This window comes from Haliotis rubra, unplaced genomic scaffold, assembly GCF_003918875.1.
Source record: "Haliotis rubra isolate DU_JTF1 unplaced genomic scaffold, ASM391887v1 Scf148, whole genome shotgun sequence".
Taxonomy (NCBI): Eukaryota; Metazoa; Mollusca; class Gastropoda; order Lepetellida; family Haliotidae; genus Haliotis; species Haliotis rubra.
The window spans coordinates 1250464-1267466 of NW_025765425.1; the positions used below are offsets into that span (position 1 = coordinate 1250464).

The window sequence follows — 17003 nt, forward strand, 5'->3', positions numbered from 1 at the left end:
CAGCATCAGTCAGTACCGGTATTTGCAGCACTCAGTAGTGCTGCAGCAGTCAGTATTTGAACATCAGTGTTAATGGGCATGTAAGTTGTAACTGAATATCACTGCCCATGTATGTAAAGTTGCACAACTGATACACCTGTTGCAGCGCAGTCCTCTGAAACCTGAGATTACCGATGAAGTTAATGGATATTGGGTTTCGTTACTGTGTTGAGGTCACTGATAAGACAATTACGTGTAATAATTCATCATTGTCACCTTCTACAACAAGCATGGGTTGCTGAAGACCAATTCTAACCCCGATATTCACAGGTTGTTTTTTATTAAGGAAATGTTCTGTATTTGTACTATGTAGAATATAGGATGTGTAGAAATTGTGCAGCCTATCATCATTATCATTATTTTTTACATTGTGAACTGCTATATATGGAAACATGGAATACTAATTGGCTGCAGAATTTCCACACTTCCTACATTCTACATCCTCATTGTCGCTGTCATTCTTATTATGCTGTTATCATCATCAGCAGCAGCAACAGCAGCAGCAGCATCCCATTCTAACACATGCAAGATCAATCAGCACTCTCCCTTTCTTTCATGAAGATGTTTATATAAGTGCGGGCGGTGGGGTAGCCTAGTTGTTAAAGCATTTGGCTCATCACGGCGAAGACCCGGGTTCGAATCCCCACATGGGTACAATGTGTGAAGCCTATTTCTGGTGTCCCCCGTCGTATGTTGCTGGAATATTGCTAAAAGCGGCGTAAAACCAAACTCAGTCAGTCAGTCAGTTATATAAGTGCATTTGTAAACAACAATTTAATTCATGTTTTGTTTGGTGTTTTTTCCTGACATACTCAACTGGCCAGTCCCTTGTCACCTTTGTGAACATCAAGATAAGATCGTGATAAACATCCCCTGTTATTAAGCACAGCAGCCAGTAGGTGTTGGTCAACAAAGTGAGTGAACGAGTTGTTTTTTTGCAGCTTTTAGCAATATTCCAGCAATATCACAGTGGGGACACCAGAATTGGGGTTCACACATTGTATTCATGTGGGGAATCGAACCCAGGTCTTTGGTGTGACAAGGGAACACTTTAACCACTAGGCTACCCCACCGCCCTGTCTCTACAAAGACTGAGCCAGGTCTGTGTAATGGAGTGACTGTAACTTATCATTCATCCAGCACGCTCTGTGTTGTTGACGCTCACTGAGACAGCCACTTATACAGAACCTCTACAGACAGGATGCACTGTAGCAGGAATTAATCCTTTATGTATGCGAACCATTGTAAGGCAGATCTCATGCTGTTGGGATGCTTTCAAAGAATATCTCCTATTCATCTTTTGTGTGTCTATTTTGGTCCTTTTCAATAGCATGGCTTACAGAAGATTATGGCATTTTAGCTTTGAGTCATAGACATGTTGCCATGGCGCTGAAGTTGGTCTGGAGTTATCTACACTTGCATTGTCAGGAGTTATCTACTCTTGCATTGTCTAGAGTTATCTACTCATTCATTGTCTGGAGTTATCTACACATGCATTGTCGGGAGTTATCTACTCTTGCATTGTCGGGAGTTATCTACTCTTGCATTGTCTGGAGTTATATACACATGCATTGTCTGGAGTTATCTACTCTTGCATTGTCGGGAGTTATCTACTCTTGCATTGTCGGGAGTTATCTACTCTTGCATTGTCGGGAGTTATCTACTCTTGCATTTTCTGGAGTAATCTACTCTTGCATTGTTGGGATTTATCTACCCTTGGTGAGAGCTGCGAACCAGTATTGTGCATGAACCCAGAACAAAAGGTGTCAAATTTATAATATTGTCATGAACATTGTACCCTGAAAATCGATGCGTGTAGGTAGATGGGCCACCAGTTATCACACCGTGGGAATTAATTTTTCATGTCTGTGTAGTAAACACTTGTACAATTAGGTTGTCTGTAATAATTTAGTGGCTATAGGCTCTGTTCTAGACCCAGACATGTAATTGGTGGCTGGTGGGAAATTCACTCATTGTCTTAGAGTTCCAGTAATCAGAGAAATCAGGTAGAGCGAGAGAGACCAGCTCCATCTAATGGGCTGTCTGAGCTGCCATGTTGGTGCAGCTGTGTCCTGTTTTAAGTTGAAACAGTTTGTTAGCATCATTAAACAAAACAGCATCATTTTACAGTGAAACAGGTGGCCCAGCTGTCTAAGGCACTGCAGTTTACTTTGCAGAGTTGCATCCCTTGGGTACACCAGGAACCTGTGATCATGGGTTCAAATCCTGGTTCACCTCAGTTATGTTTCTGGGTTGTCGGCACCATGCTAATGCTGATGGGTTCACAGAAGTTGTAAACATTTGAGACCAGTATCAGTGTGGGCTGTTCTCCCCCATCAAGCTGACACCCAGTGATGTAATGGAATATTTATGTCAGGGCTGGGGCGGTGGGGTAGCCTCGTGGTTTAGGCGTTCGCTCGTCATGCCAAAGATCCAGGTTCGTTTCCCCACATGGGCACAATGTGTGAAGCCCATTTCTGGTGTCCCCTCTGTGATAGTGCTGGAATATTGCTAAAAGCTCACTCACTCCTTTTTGGGATGGCTGGAATACTGCTGAGTAAGATGTCAAAACATCACTCACTCATCCAATGATGAGGACTAATAAATCACATGATGATGATGATGATGATGATGATGATGATGATGGTGGTGATGATGATGATGATGATGATGATGATAATGATGATGATGATGATGATGATGATGATGATGATAACGAAGATGATAAAACTAAACTCACTCTCTCACTCATGTCAGTACTTAACCAGTCTATCTTAACATATTTTAAGAATTTTATCTTTAATTTCTCATATGATATTGTTAGGGTTGTATAGTACCAAGCTTGCTTTAATCATAATCTTGCTATTCATAACTCAGCAACCTTTGATTCATTTTATTTTAGTTCCTAAACAATATTTGTTTGACCTTAACTTTCCATGGAAACTGTTTTGCAAAACATCTTTAAATGGGACGGTCCATCCTTGACCGTAAGCATGTACAAATAACTTTCAACAACATGCCTGCTCAGAAGGCAATAAATTATTACTTACATTGTATACACTTATTGACCAGTAAGGGAACAGTTCTGATGAGGTTGGGCGATACGGCAATACGTCCCGGGCAGTACGTGGATCAATAGTGTACATGCGCTGTGCTATCAGTGGTGCTGAAGCTGGCACATGTGTTGCTGTGAGCATCTCACCTGTGATCATGGGAAACAATCTACACGGATTAATCAGATTAGGTGCGTTTCATAACGTCACTTACACATAGCACGTCTATTGATACCAGAGACGCACTCGGTAAGTCATATTCATGCACTTTGTTGTTGCTTCCATTTTGAAATTTATCATAACATGGAGATATGTCAGGAGAGTAGTTTGTAGTACAAGTCTATTTGTTTTGCCTGATTTTCATGCAAGGGTGGATGTTTTTCATGCTATTTCAAACAGGACATGTTTCTTGTAAGGAAAATTTATTGACTCTTGTTTGTGATTGCCATAGCAACTGTCAATAATGTAAATGTTTTCAACAGATGAGTTAGTGAGTGAGTAGGGTTTTATGCCACTTATGTAATATTCCAGCAATATCACGGCAGGGGACACCAGAAATGGGCTTCACACATTGTACCCATGTGGGGTTTCGAACCCGAGTCCTCTGTATGATGAGCAAATGTTTCAACGATTAAGCTACCCCACCGTCCAACATAGGAGATCATTTGTGACTGTCATTTAGCATAGATCTTTTCAACAGGAGATAAATTGTGATTGTCAATAGCATGGCTGTGTCATGTAGTAGATCTCTGACATGTCAGTGTATATCTGCGGTATATCAACAAAACAGACTCCAGCTATGCCATGACTGTGTAGTAGAGCCCATCTGTCTGTGTCACAGTGTGTCATGTCAGTGTGTGTCATGGTAGTGTATATCTGCCGTTTATCAACAAAACAGACTCCAGCTTAATGTTGTGACTGTGTAGTACAGCCCATGTGTCTGTGTCACAGTGTGTGTCATGGTAGTGTATATCTGCTGTATATCAACAAAACAGACTCCAGCTATGCCATGACTGTGTAGTAGAGCCCATCTGTCTGTGTCACAGTGTGTCATGTCAGTGTGTGTCATGGTAGTGTATATCTGCTGTTTATCAACAAAAGAGACTCCAGCTATGCCATGACTGTGTAGTAGAGCCCATCTGTCTGTGTCGCAGTGTGTCATGTCAGTGTGTGTCATGGTAGTGTATATCTGCTGTATATCAACAAAACAGGCTATGCCGTGACTGTGTAGTACAGCCCATGTGTTTGTGTCACAGTGTGTCATGGTAGTGTATATCTGCTGTATATCAACAAAGCAGGCTATGCCGTGACTGTGTAGTACAGCCCATGTGTTTGTGTCACAGTGTGTCATGTCAGTGTATATCTGCTGTATATCAACAAAACAGGCTATGCCGTGACTGTATAGTACAGCCCATGTGTTTGTGTCACAGTGTGTCATGGTAGTGTATATCTGCTGTATATCAACAAAACAGGCTATGCCGTGACTGTGTAGTACAGCCAATGTGTTTGTGTCACAGTGTGTCATGGTAGTGTATATCTGCTGTATATCAACAAAACAGGCTATGCCGTGACTGTGTAGTACAGCCAATGTGTTTGTGTCACAGTGTGTCATGGTAGTGTATACATGTATCTGCTGTATATCAACAAAACAGGCTATGCCATGACTGTGTAGTACAGCCCATGTGTTTGTGTCACAGTGTGTCATGGTAGTGTATATCTGCTGTATATCAACAAAGCAGGCTATGCCGTGACAGTGTAGTACAGCCCATGTGTTTGTGTCACAGTGTGTCATGGTAGTGTATATCTGCTGTATATCAACAAAACAGGCTATGCCCATGTGTTTGTGTCACAGTGTGACTGTGTAGTACAGCCAATGTGTTTGTGTCACAGTGTGTCATGGTAGTGTATATCTGCTGTATATCAACAAAACAGGCTATGCCGTGACTGTGTAGTACAGCCAATGTGTTTGTGTCACAGTGTGTCATATCAGTGTATATCTGCCGTATATCAACAAAACAGGCTATGCCGTGACTGTGTAGTACAGCCCATGTGTTTGTGTCACAGTGTGTCATGCAGTGTATATCTGCTGTATATCAACAAAGCAGGCTATGCCGTGACTGTGTAGTACAGCCCATGTGTTTGTGTCACAGTGTGTCATGGTAGTGTATATCTGCTGTATATCAACAAAACAGGCTATGCCGTGACTGTGTAGTACAGCCCATGTGTTTGTGTCACAGTGTGTCATGCAGTGTATATCTGCTGTATATCAACAAAGCAGGCTATGCCATGTCTGTGTAGTACAGCCCATGTGTTTGTGTCACAGTGTGTCATGGTAGTGTATATCTGCCATATCTCAACAAAGCAGGCTGTGTGACTGTGTAGTACAGTCCATATGGCACAGGGTGTTATGGCATTACTCACCATGTTTCATACACCGTCACGATAAACATAACTGCTGAGTAATTAAAGGGATGAATAGCAGCACAGTGAATAGACTGCTGAGGTGCTACAAGTTACAATAATTACATCTTCACGGTGAGTCTAGCTGCAGATAAAATTGGCTTTATTTGATAAATGTCAACCCTCAACATAATAATGTATGTAAAACTGCTCATAGAAAGATATTCTTTGTACTTTATACCTTGGGACCACCATAATAATGTATGTAAAACTGCTCATAGACAGATAATCTTTGTACTTTATACCTTGGGATCACCATAATAATGTATGTAAAACTGCTCATAGACAGATATTCTTTGTACTTTATACCTTGGGACCACCATAATAATGTATGTAAAACTGCTCATAGACAGATAATCTTGGTACTTTATACCTTGGGATCACCATAATAATGTATGTAAAACTGCTCATAGACAGATAATCTTGGTACTTTATACCTTTGGACCACCATAATAATGTATGTAAAACTGCTCATAGACAGATAATCTTGGTACTTTATACCTTGGGACCACCATAATAATGTATGTAAAACTGCTCATAGACAGATAATCTTTGTACTTTATACCTTGGGATCACCATAATAATGTATGTAAAACTGCTCATAGACAGATAATCTTTGTACTTTATACCTTGGGATCACCATAATAATGTATGAAAAACTGCTCATAGACAGATAATCTTTGTACTTTATACCTTGGGACCACCATAATAATGTATGTAAAACTGCTCATAGACAGATAATCTTTGTACTTTATACCTGGGGACCACCATAATAATGTATGTAAAACTGCTCGTAGACAGATAATCTTTGTACTTTATACCTTGGGACCACCATAATAATGTATGTAAAACTGCTCATAGACAGATAATCTTTGTACTTTATACCTGGGGACCACCATAATAATGTATGTAAAACTGCTCGTAGACAGATAATCTTTGGACTTTATACCTTGGGACCACCATAATAATGTATGTAAAACTGCTCATAGACAGATAATCTTTGTACTTTATACCTTGGGACCACCATAATAATGTATGTAAAACTGCTCATAGACAGATAATCATTGTACTTTATACCTTGGGACCACCATAATAATGTATGTAAAACTGCTCATAGACAGATAATCTTTGTACTTTATACCTTGGGATCACCATAATAATGTATGTAAAACTGCTCATAGATAGATAATCTTTGTACTTTATACCTTGGGACCAGTGTGCCACAATAACAGAAATAAATGCTGTATAATTGTTGTAATTGCATGACATCACACATTAGACTGAGTGACATATAGGTTACAGCCAGTACTAAAGAGTCTTTTACTCTAGTCTTTTTTAGTTTGTAACTGATAAAAGTTTACCTTAAATTCTGACAAGGTTTGTCATTATAAAAAAGATTTTTCATTAACTAGTGTCAAGATGTTTATTACTGCCAACAGGTGAGACGTGGTGTTTATCCCCAGTAAGCCAATACTTTTCTATATTCTTAACCTGAGCCTGACTAAAAGCATGTACAATTCTCAATCACTGATTATTTTCAGTTGTTTGATGCTGTTTTAGACCTTTGTATTTCACTATCCTCAAGACCCAAGCAGTTAACAAAAACAAGTGTGTTGGGTGGAATCTGTTATAACGATGTATCTATGTATCTACTTTAAAAAAGATATCCATCCAATCATTGATTCCAATTTTACATATAGCCACTGACCAATTCCATTGTAACCATATATCCACCAACTGATTCTTCTGTAACTATATATCCACTGTATGATTCTGCTGTAACGATAGATCATATATTCATGGATGATTCTACTGTAACTATGTACCATATATCCACCAACTGATTCTTCTGTAACTATTTATCCACTGTGTGATTCTGCTGTAATGATAAATCATATATTCATGGATGATTCTACTGTAACTATGTACCATATATCCACCAACTGATTCTTCTGTAACTATATATCCACTGTGTGATTCTGCTGTAATGATAGATCACATATTTATGGATGATTCTACTGTAACTATATATCATATATCCACCAACTGATTCACCAACCAATCAATTATTTCCCTCACAACGATTCACCAACCAATCAATTATTTCCCTCACAACGTTTCGGGACCATTCCAGGTTCCTTCATCAGGTGAACTGACAGTTGAGACTATGACGTCGTCACTATACTGTACTTACTGTACTATATCTTCCTTGTGTATTGTGATGTCACATGCATAGTGATGACGTCATAGTCACAACTGTCAGTTCACCTAATGAAGGAACCTGGAAAGGTCCCGAAACGTCGTGAGGGAAATATAAAAGAGTTTAATCCATAAAAATATCTTGGACATCTATGTACAACTTCTAAATGCCACTGAAAGACATAATCCAAGCACAGTTTGAAAAAAACATATCCTCTTGAATGGGAAATTATTAAAATTGTTTCCTATTCCTTTCATGACACTGAAATTGCTGCTGGTATATATTTGTCCACAGAGCAGCCAATACTTGTATCATGCTGGACCACCATCTGATGTTAATTGTTCCCACAACATTACTTGTTTACCTGATGACATTAAATGATTCCAGGTGTTACACATTCTCATGTTACTTCTAGATAAATTACAGGACAGGTGACATCATACAGAGTTACATACTTACATATTACACTCGATACAGTTTGAAAGTGAACAGAATAGTGATAATTACAATGGATGTCTAGGTAATGGTATACGTCTGTATGTAATTGTAAAATCGAATCTTCCAGTCGAGTCCAGGGTATAGGATATTTGCTTTGTGGTGCAGTGATCTGTTAAGAGCTCATTTGTGTTCTCATATCCAGTATTGATATAAATATTGATGCATGGCAAAAAATAAACAAATTGGAAAGGATTAGAAAAATGAACCAGCAGTAACTGAGTGTAGATAGTTACAACTGCTGTTATGGCTTCACAGCAGTCTAGACCTGTAAAACCGGCAATAGTGGTGGCTGGTACTGCAGGGCGTATGGATGGACAGACAGAAAGACAGACAGATGTATGCACACACCCACCCACTCACAAAAACACCCACCTACTCACAAACACACCCACCCACTCACAAACACACAAGCAAACAATTGCTCTCTCTCTCTCTCTCTCTCTATATCTCTCTCTTTCTGTCTCTCTCTCTCTCCCTCCATTGATCACTGGATTGTCTGGTCCAGACTCGATTATTTACAGACTGCTGCCATATAGCTGGAATATTGCTGAGTGCAGCGTAAAACTTAACTCACTCACTCACTCTCTCTCTCTCTCTCTCTCTTTCTCTTGCTCAAAACTACACACACACAAACACAAATGCTAACATAACACACACACAAACACATACATACATAGGGTCGATATATATATTGCAGTAGCCCTGAGTACTATGTTTCACCCCACTTCACCTGACCTCAGATGGCTGCAGTAACATGGAGATACTGTCCCACAGAATCAAAGCCTTGTATAGCCTTGTGGTCCCACCAGTCAATGAATCAATACAAACGTGAGGTCCATCGATACATGTACAGGTATATCACCAATGACCTGACTCAGGGGTTCAGTGGAGGAGTCGTGCCAGCCCAGTGTGTTGTATATTGTATATAACATCTTCAGGTGGGAGGAGTTGAAATAATATTATCACAGCCTTTGCAAGTGTTGTATATAGTTTTTAAACCTCATGTATGATATTGGATACGAAAACAGAAGGGATATATCTACTTATCATAATGAGTCATTCTTAAAATAATCAATGTCTGAGACGTAAATCAACTCACTGTATAGTAGAAACTGTGTATGAATACAATGCCAGAGTAGTGAACCGCCCAACTTATGTTAGTGACTAAGTAGTTCAGTTGGAGTTTGACACTGTTTTGAAACATTCCACTTACATCACAGCGTGTCAGCTTGCTGCGGGAGAACATCCCAAGGGATGCTGGTCTCAGATGCTTACCACTTTAATCGAGAAACCCACGAGTATGAGTATCGTGATGTCAAACCTAGAAACAATGTCATAATCGGGGCACATTGGATTCAAACCCACAATCATAGGATTCTGGTATACACAAGGGATGCAACTCTGCCCAGCAACTTACAGTCTTAGGTCACTGGGCCACCATCGCCCAAACTGGTCTGAAGCCATATGTGTTGACGGAAACACATCTGACGCCCATGTCTAAACTCATCAGGCAAAAGTTGATTGAACAGGCAGACTTTGCATAGATACAGATCTTTAAACTAGCACAAACTGTGATCTGTTTGGATATTTATCAGGATCTTGATGCAGATCTTGATGAAGTTTATAGGATCAGTTATTCCCAGAAATAAAATGATCTTTTGGCTGATTAAGTACATAATACTTGTCTTAAGACATGGTTGAAATGTGGGTTGGATAGATGCAATGTCCACTAAGTTGTAAAGCACTTGTATGGGTACCAGGCAGATGATGATGATGATGATGATGATACGTTTCCAACATCTTAAACTGTTTTATATAGGAACATATGGAATACTTTAAGCTGCAGAATTTCTACACATCCTACAATCTACATAGTACAAATGCAATAAATTTCAGTAATAAAAGCATCATTGCAATAAACTGCTCAAAATGCACTCAATAATATAAACAAATATAAGTGAAAGGAAACGAGAGTGCTGCTTGACCTTGAGTGGAGTGAGTGAGTGAGTGAGTTTAGTTTTACGATGCTTTTAGCAATATTCCAGCAATATCACGACGGGGGACACCAGAAATGGGCTTCACACATTGTACCCATGTGGGGAATCGAACCCAGGTCTTCGGCATGACAAGCGAACACTTTAACCACTAGGCTACCCCATCCCCCTGTGAGTTTATTAGAGCAAGACATAATAGGGATGTTGGTGACTGACCACAGGAGGTTGCCAGCCAGATTATTTGATAATGATATCTGGGGTTATGTTTTTGAGTTATGAGTTTCTTTAAATGTTTCTAAATTGGTTAATTTAATTATGCAATATTTCATCACATTCTTTGTTTAGTAATTACAAACATACATTACAATGATATAACCTACTGCATATCAAAAACCAGATCTCCTTGCCAAAATACCACACAGACATGCATATTGAAAGTTAATGAGGTTACCGTAACCAGGTTTCAAGAGATATGAGTAAACAGTGTGAAATACAATAAGACTTGTTCAAAATGGCTGACCTGGAATGGATATACTACACACAAACAACTAATCATTACTGCCCCAATAACAGTTTGGTCCATTATTTCCTTTCTCTGTGAAGAAATAAAATAAAGTCAACCGATCATCATCATTGCCTTCGGATAGGTTGGTGTGATAATGAAGCCCTGCATGATCAAATATCGTTGAACTATCGATGAACCACTCGCTACCCCTATAGGCAGTTTGCATGGAACACTGATGTTAAAGCTGTTTAATGTTACATAGGAATATGTCAACAACTTTTATGTCTTTCCTGAGAACATGACTCTTTCTCCTTCATTGAGGCCATAACCGATTTATTGGTTGTCATAGTTCTGTGGTAGATTTATGTGAAACTATGAAATATGAAAATAATGGGTATGTCAATAATGTGATAACAGCTAGTTCAGCATTTCTTTTACTACAGTTGTAAAATATATGTTTTCTTTTTTAACAGTTTCTATTCACAATGAATTCATCAAACTCAAGTCAAACAAGTCCTACCTCAATCTAAACTGCCTATACAGTTTTATCCCTAACCCATCAACTTCTCACTTCCTAAACCTAATCCTTTTCTCAACTCCTACCCCATCCTCACCCCAATAACCCATCCACTCCAAGCTCCATCCCCTTCCTCAATCCAACCCTTATCTCAACTCCTACCCCATCCTGACCCCAATAACCCATCCACTCCAAGCTCCATCCCCTTCCTCAATCCAACCCTTATCTCAACTCCTACCCCATCCTGACCCCAATAACCCATCCACTCCGAGCTCCATCCCCTTCCTCAACCCAACCCTTATCTCAACTCCTACCCCATCCTGACCCCAATAACCCATCCGCTCCAAGCTCCATCCCCTTCCTCAACCCAACCCTTATCTCAACTCCTACCCCATCCTGACCCCAATAACCCATCCACTCCAAGCTCCATCCCCTTCCTCAACCCAACCCTTATCTCAACTCCTACCCCATCCTGACCCCAATAACCCATCCGCTCCAAGCTCCATCCCCTTCCTCAACCCATCCCTTATCTCAAGCTCCTACCCCATCCTGACCCCAATAACCCATCCACTCCAAGCTCCATCCCTTCCTCAACCCAACCCTTATCTCAACTCCTACCCCATCCTGACCCCAATAACCCATCCACTCCAAGCTCCATCCCCTTCCTCAACCCAACCCTTATCTCAACTCCTACCCCATCCTGACCCCAATAACCCATCCACTCCAAGCTCCATCCCCTTCCTCAACCCAACCCTTATCTCAACTCCTACCCCCATCCTGACTGCAATAACACATCCACTTCTAGTTCCATCCCCTTCTCAAACCCAACCCTTATCTCAACTCCTACCCCCATCTTGACCCCAATAACCCATCCACTTCAAGCTCAACCCCTCCTAAACCTTACACGTATCTTATCTCCTACCTCATCTTGACCCCAAAAACCATCCACTTCAAGCTCCAACTCCTCCTAAACCCAACCCTTATCTCAACTCCTACCCCCATCCTGTCCCCAATAATCTGCCATTTAGCTGGAATATTGCTGAGTTTTGCGTAAAACTAAACTCACTCACTGTCCCCAATAACCCATCCACTTCTAGCTCCATCCCTTCTCAAACCCAACCCTTATCTCAACTCCTACCCCCTTCCTGTCCCCAATTATCCATCCACTTCGAACTCCAACCTTTCCTCAAAGCCCTATTACCATCCCGACACCATCAATCAATCCATCAATTAATCAGCCACAGTCAAAGCTATTTGAACCATTTACATCATTGAGGCAACAAGATCATATTCACAAATGCTGTTAAACAATACCCTTCATTGATAACTTATACCAATAGCAATAATCTATTCATTGTATGATATTATACATAATTAACAATAAATAATGCAACTGTGTCTGCTTCTATGTACATCTGTATATTGAATTTGTAATTAATCTGATGTCCGCTGTATGTGTAAGCCAATGTTGCAATGAAGCATTGCTTTGTTTTGTGTGTATTGGTACCAAATTCACATATACTACACAAAAAATGAAGGAGCACCCGTTCTTTAATAGTGTTGTTTAACTTTTTTGAGTAGTATATATATATGTATGTTACAATGAGTAGTATTTTCATAGGACAATGTTTGATATCCCAAAACATTATTAGACATTTAGTATGAACCCTGCCTATCTCCAAACCAACAATATTGTATTTATATCTCATTTGTGTCGAACTCATTTGAGAGTAATAAAGGCAAATTTATATACAGGCAAACACTTTTGTGTCGAAGATGAAGGGGCCGACTGTTGTATAGGCCATGCTGCACATGAAAGGCTTTATTCCTTACACAGGTGCACACCTAAATCAGATTACCTGTTTACTTGAAGCTCAGAACTGAAATATACTGAGGGAACAAAAAAAGGGAACACATAAAATTACATGTGGTGCTTAATTATTTTTTTACATATTTTTCTTTGCAGGCTTTTTAATGCACTGTGGGTGAAAATCTGAAAATGATATAGGAACAATGTGATGAAGTGGTGTTCCCTTATTTGTTTATCTGAGTATATGACTGTGACGGACATTACACTACATGAGGGTGAAAACACGACATCTCTGTGAACTCTTTGTGTTATCTAAGGTTCGACACAAACACAAGTTGTGACTAAAGAAAGAATCCATAGGGACCAAGCTTTCCCTGCAAGACACCCATCAAAGTTTGACACAACAGTGTGTGACTGTATTCATTCATCACGGTATTTCACTATAACAGCAGTAATAATACAATAACTGAGCAAGTTTTCTGCTGCTTCTAGTGAAGGGTAAATAGTGGTGATGGTATCATTATCAGTGGAGAAGAAATCACTGGGGTAATTGTTCACAGAGGTTCACTGTCTGGTTTCAAGCAATTTGTTTTTTATCTCACAAACAGAAGAGTTGCAAAATGCCAACAGTGAATCTGCTGACATGGGTGTGATTTATGGAAATATTGGGCAGGTGACATTCATATCGTCTCCAGCCTACATGTATTTGGGCAGCAAGTGTCATAAACATCCCACTATGCATCAAAAACTGTATAAAGCCTGGGTAATAACTTCAGCAGGTAGACATGGTCGTACTGACACAATAAGAGAGAGTGTTGGAAACTAGAGCATGTGGAACGTCAATGATAAGTACCCCTGCCGTCTAGTGCTGTTTGCCTCGGGTCCCTGGCTGTGACGCACTAGCGCAGATCTGTAGATCAACACAGCGATACACAGCGATCACTCCCTATCTCTGTGGGACTTTAATGATTACGGTCATTTGTTATTGCAAACTGGATGCAGATTATTGTAAACAAGCATCAGGTAACTCCACACTTTTTAATTACATTAATTGTAATGGTACAGTTTTGGCTATTGGAAAATGGGTGTGTATGCAATGTGTAAACTTGACTGCAGATTTTATAGTGTGTTCATGCAATATAAAGGAAATACTGGCATGACTATGTATAACATGTAAATAAGACTGCAGACTTTCTAGTTTGTTGTTGAGATATACGGGACTGGCATGAGACTTAAAATCTAGTTTGTTGTTGAGATATACGGGAAATACTGGCATGAGTGTGCATAACGTTAAAATAAGATTGCAGAGTTTGTAGTTTGTTGTTGAGATATACGGGAAATACTGGCATGAGTGTGTATAACGTTAAAATAAGACTGCAGAGTTTGTAGTTTGTTGTTGAGATATACGGGAAATACTGGCATGAGTGTGTATAACGTTAAAATAAGACTATAGACTTTGTAGTTTGTTGTGATGTATACGAAAAATATTGGCTTGACTGTATATAACTTGAAAATAAGACTGCAGACTTTCTAGTTTGTTGTTGAGATATATACAAGACATTTTGGCATAAGTGTGTATAACTTTTAAATAAGACTGTAGACTTTGTAGTTTGTTGCTGTGATATGTAGGACATATTAGCATGAGCATGTATGTCTTGTAAATAAGACTCAAGACTTTCTAATTGTCGTTTTCTTAAATAGGAAAATTTTCTTTCAGCTCTGAAAATTTTAGTATGACTGTGTACAACTTAAAACTATGGTTAGTAACTTGAGCCATGTTTGCCTGTTCTTATCATAAAAGGTAATTATTGAGATAACTTTGAAATATTAGCATGACTATATTCATCAACATCAAACAATGAATATGTCAGCGATACCTAAACAATGCTAGTTTCATATCATCTCAGGTAAAAATTTCTAGATCAATTTCAATTTTGCACATGTTTGAACATTGAGTCATGTGACTGATATTAATTTAAATAATAGAAAATAGGTCTTGTAGAATTAATTGTAACTTAGGATTCATTGTATTTGAATCATTTGCATTAACGCCCGTAGTTGTTCAATATTGTTTTGCATAACATTTCACACTAATGAAAAGTGATATAGTGATAGGCTGTGGTATTTATGTATTGTATATATATCCAGCTGTGCATCGATCGGCCTGTATCATCACATGGGTCACAAGGTTGAGTTGACCTGATGGTGTAGTATACCTATATATTTTACCCGGTCGTACTCCATGTTGCACGTCCCTGCAGACTACGCAGTAGCAGCATCTGACACCACTGGGCTGCATCGTAAATACTTCCTTGGCATAATGCTGGAGTTGTTTTTGTTTTTTTTATAAAGGGCTAAACAAATTAATAAGCCTTGGTCTGGACTTAGTTTGCATCCATTCTGTACAATTCGGCAAATATATGATTAAGATATTTCAGCACATTTACGATTCATCCATGTGAGGTAATATATTACTTGTTATATCATTATTTATACATCTGATATGTTGCAGTGTGTAAATAACTGATATATCTCAGCACAGATATAATAAAATTTATTTCAGCCTAAATTATTTTAGCATCTATACAGTATATATGAATTTCGTCACCTATACAATATCCATTAATTAATGTCATCACACATACAATTAATTCATCTCAGTACCAATACAAGTAATGAATTTCAGCACCTGTACAATTTGTTTATATTAGTACCTGTACAATGCATTAATTTCAGTACCTGTACGATCCATTATAATTTCAACAGATATACAGTTCGCCAATTATGCACTTGTAAAAGAAATATTTTGGACAACACAGCACCATTTTGTCAAGGACAGGGTCAGATTAAGCTTCTCTCCTACCTGTTATCTACAGAGTTTGTAAACACAGGTGATAGTGGCAGCCTCAAGGCTGGCCAGTCAGGCATGTCAGCCTCCATGTCAGCTGGCCCTGCTGGGAGTACACACACAAAGTGGCTGGGCTTTACTGGATGGTGTAGAGTGAGTGAGTGAGTGAGTGAGCGAGTGAGCGAGTAAGTGAGGTAGTGAGTGAGTGAGTGAGTGAGTTTTACGTCGCTTTTAGCAATATTCCAGCAATATCACGGTGGGGCACACCAGAAATCTTCTTCACACGTAGTACCCGTGTGGGGAATCGAACCCAGGTCTTTGGCATGATGAGTGAACGCTTTAACCACTTGGCTACTCCACCACACCATAAATGGGCAGTCACTTTTGCATGTCTCAAGGAGCAGCACTTGAATTAAGCACCGACTTAGTCTCTGAAATTAGATATTGTTAATGGAAACACATAATTGTATTAAGATTGAACAACAGCCTTTGAATTCGGAGATTCCTGAGGAAGTCTAGACTTCATTTACGGCTTTTGCATTACAGAAAGGGCTGGGTTGAAGAGAAACATATATGGTTCAGGGACTGTGAGAGATACTGGGTGTGAAAGAGCACACTAAAAGGGGCTGCTGAGTTTTGCATGTGTTAGAGAGCAGAACTTAGATTGGGTACTGACTATTACATGTGTCAAAGATCAAAATTTAGAATGGGTGCTGAATTTTGAATGTGTCAATAACAGCTCTTATCCAAAGCTCTTGTATCTGATGCTGCAAACCAGTTTATGTTCTGCTTATTTTGTTAATTTGTTTTCACCGTACATGACATTTCGATTTTATTTTCAGATAAGTATGCAGTCTCCATTGTTTGGTGAGATTCTGGTGAAGAAGACGGGTGGAAAGGATATGAAGGCAAGAATGTTGTGATCAGACGACCTTCACCTTAGTGTCACACACAGCAGACGTCATGTCAGGGTGGACGAGTTTAACAGGATACCTCAGCTTTAAGCCAGGTGGAGGTAGGAACATACTGCTCTAAAGTCTTAAAGAATTCAAGGAATTGATGGTTCTATCGTGTCACAA

The 17003-nt window shown here is 39.4% G+C and overlaps 1 protein-coding gene across 1 annotated transcript in view; it reads left to right on the forward strand.

The window, feature by feature from the left end:
• LOC124269825 overlaps positions 1 to 17003 on the forward strand; it is a 119718-nt gene that overhangs the window by 10373 nt on the left and 92342 nt on the right. The window contains 1 exon segment of the mRNA XM_046704858.1: positions 16767 to 16939. Within this exon segment, the coding sequence (XP_046560814.1) occupies positions 16888 to 16939 (52 nt within the window). The 5' untranslated portion in view covers positions 16767 to 16887.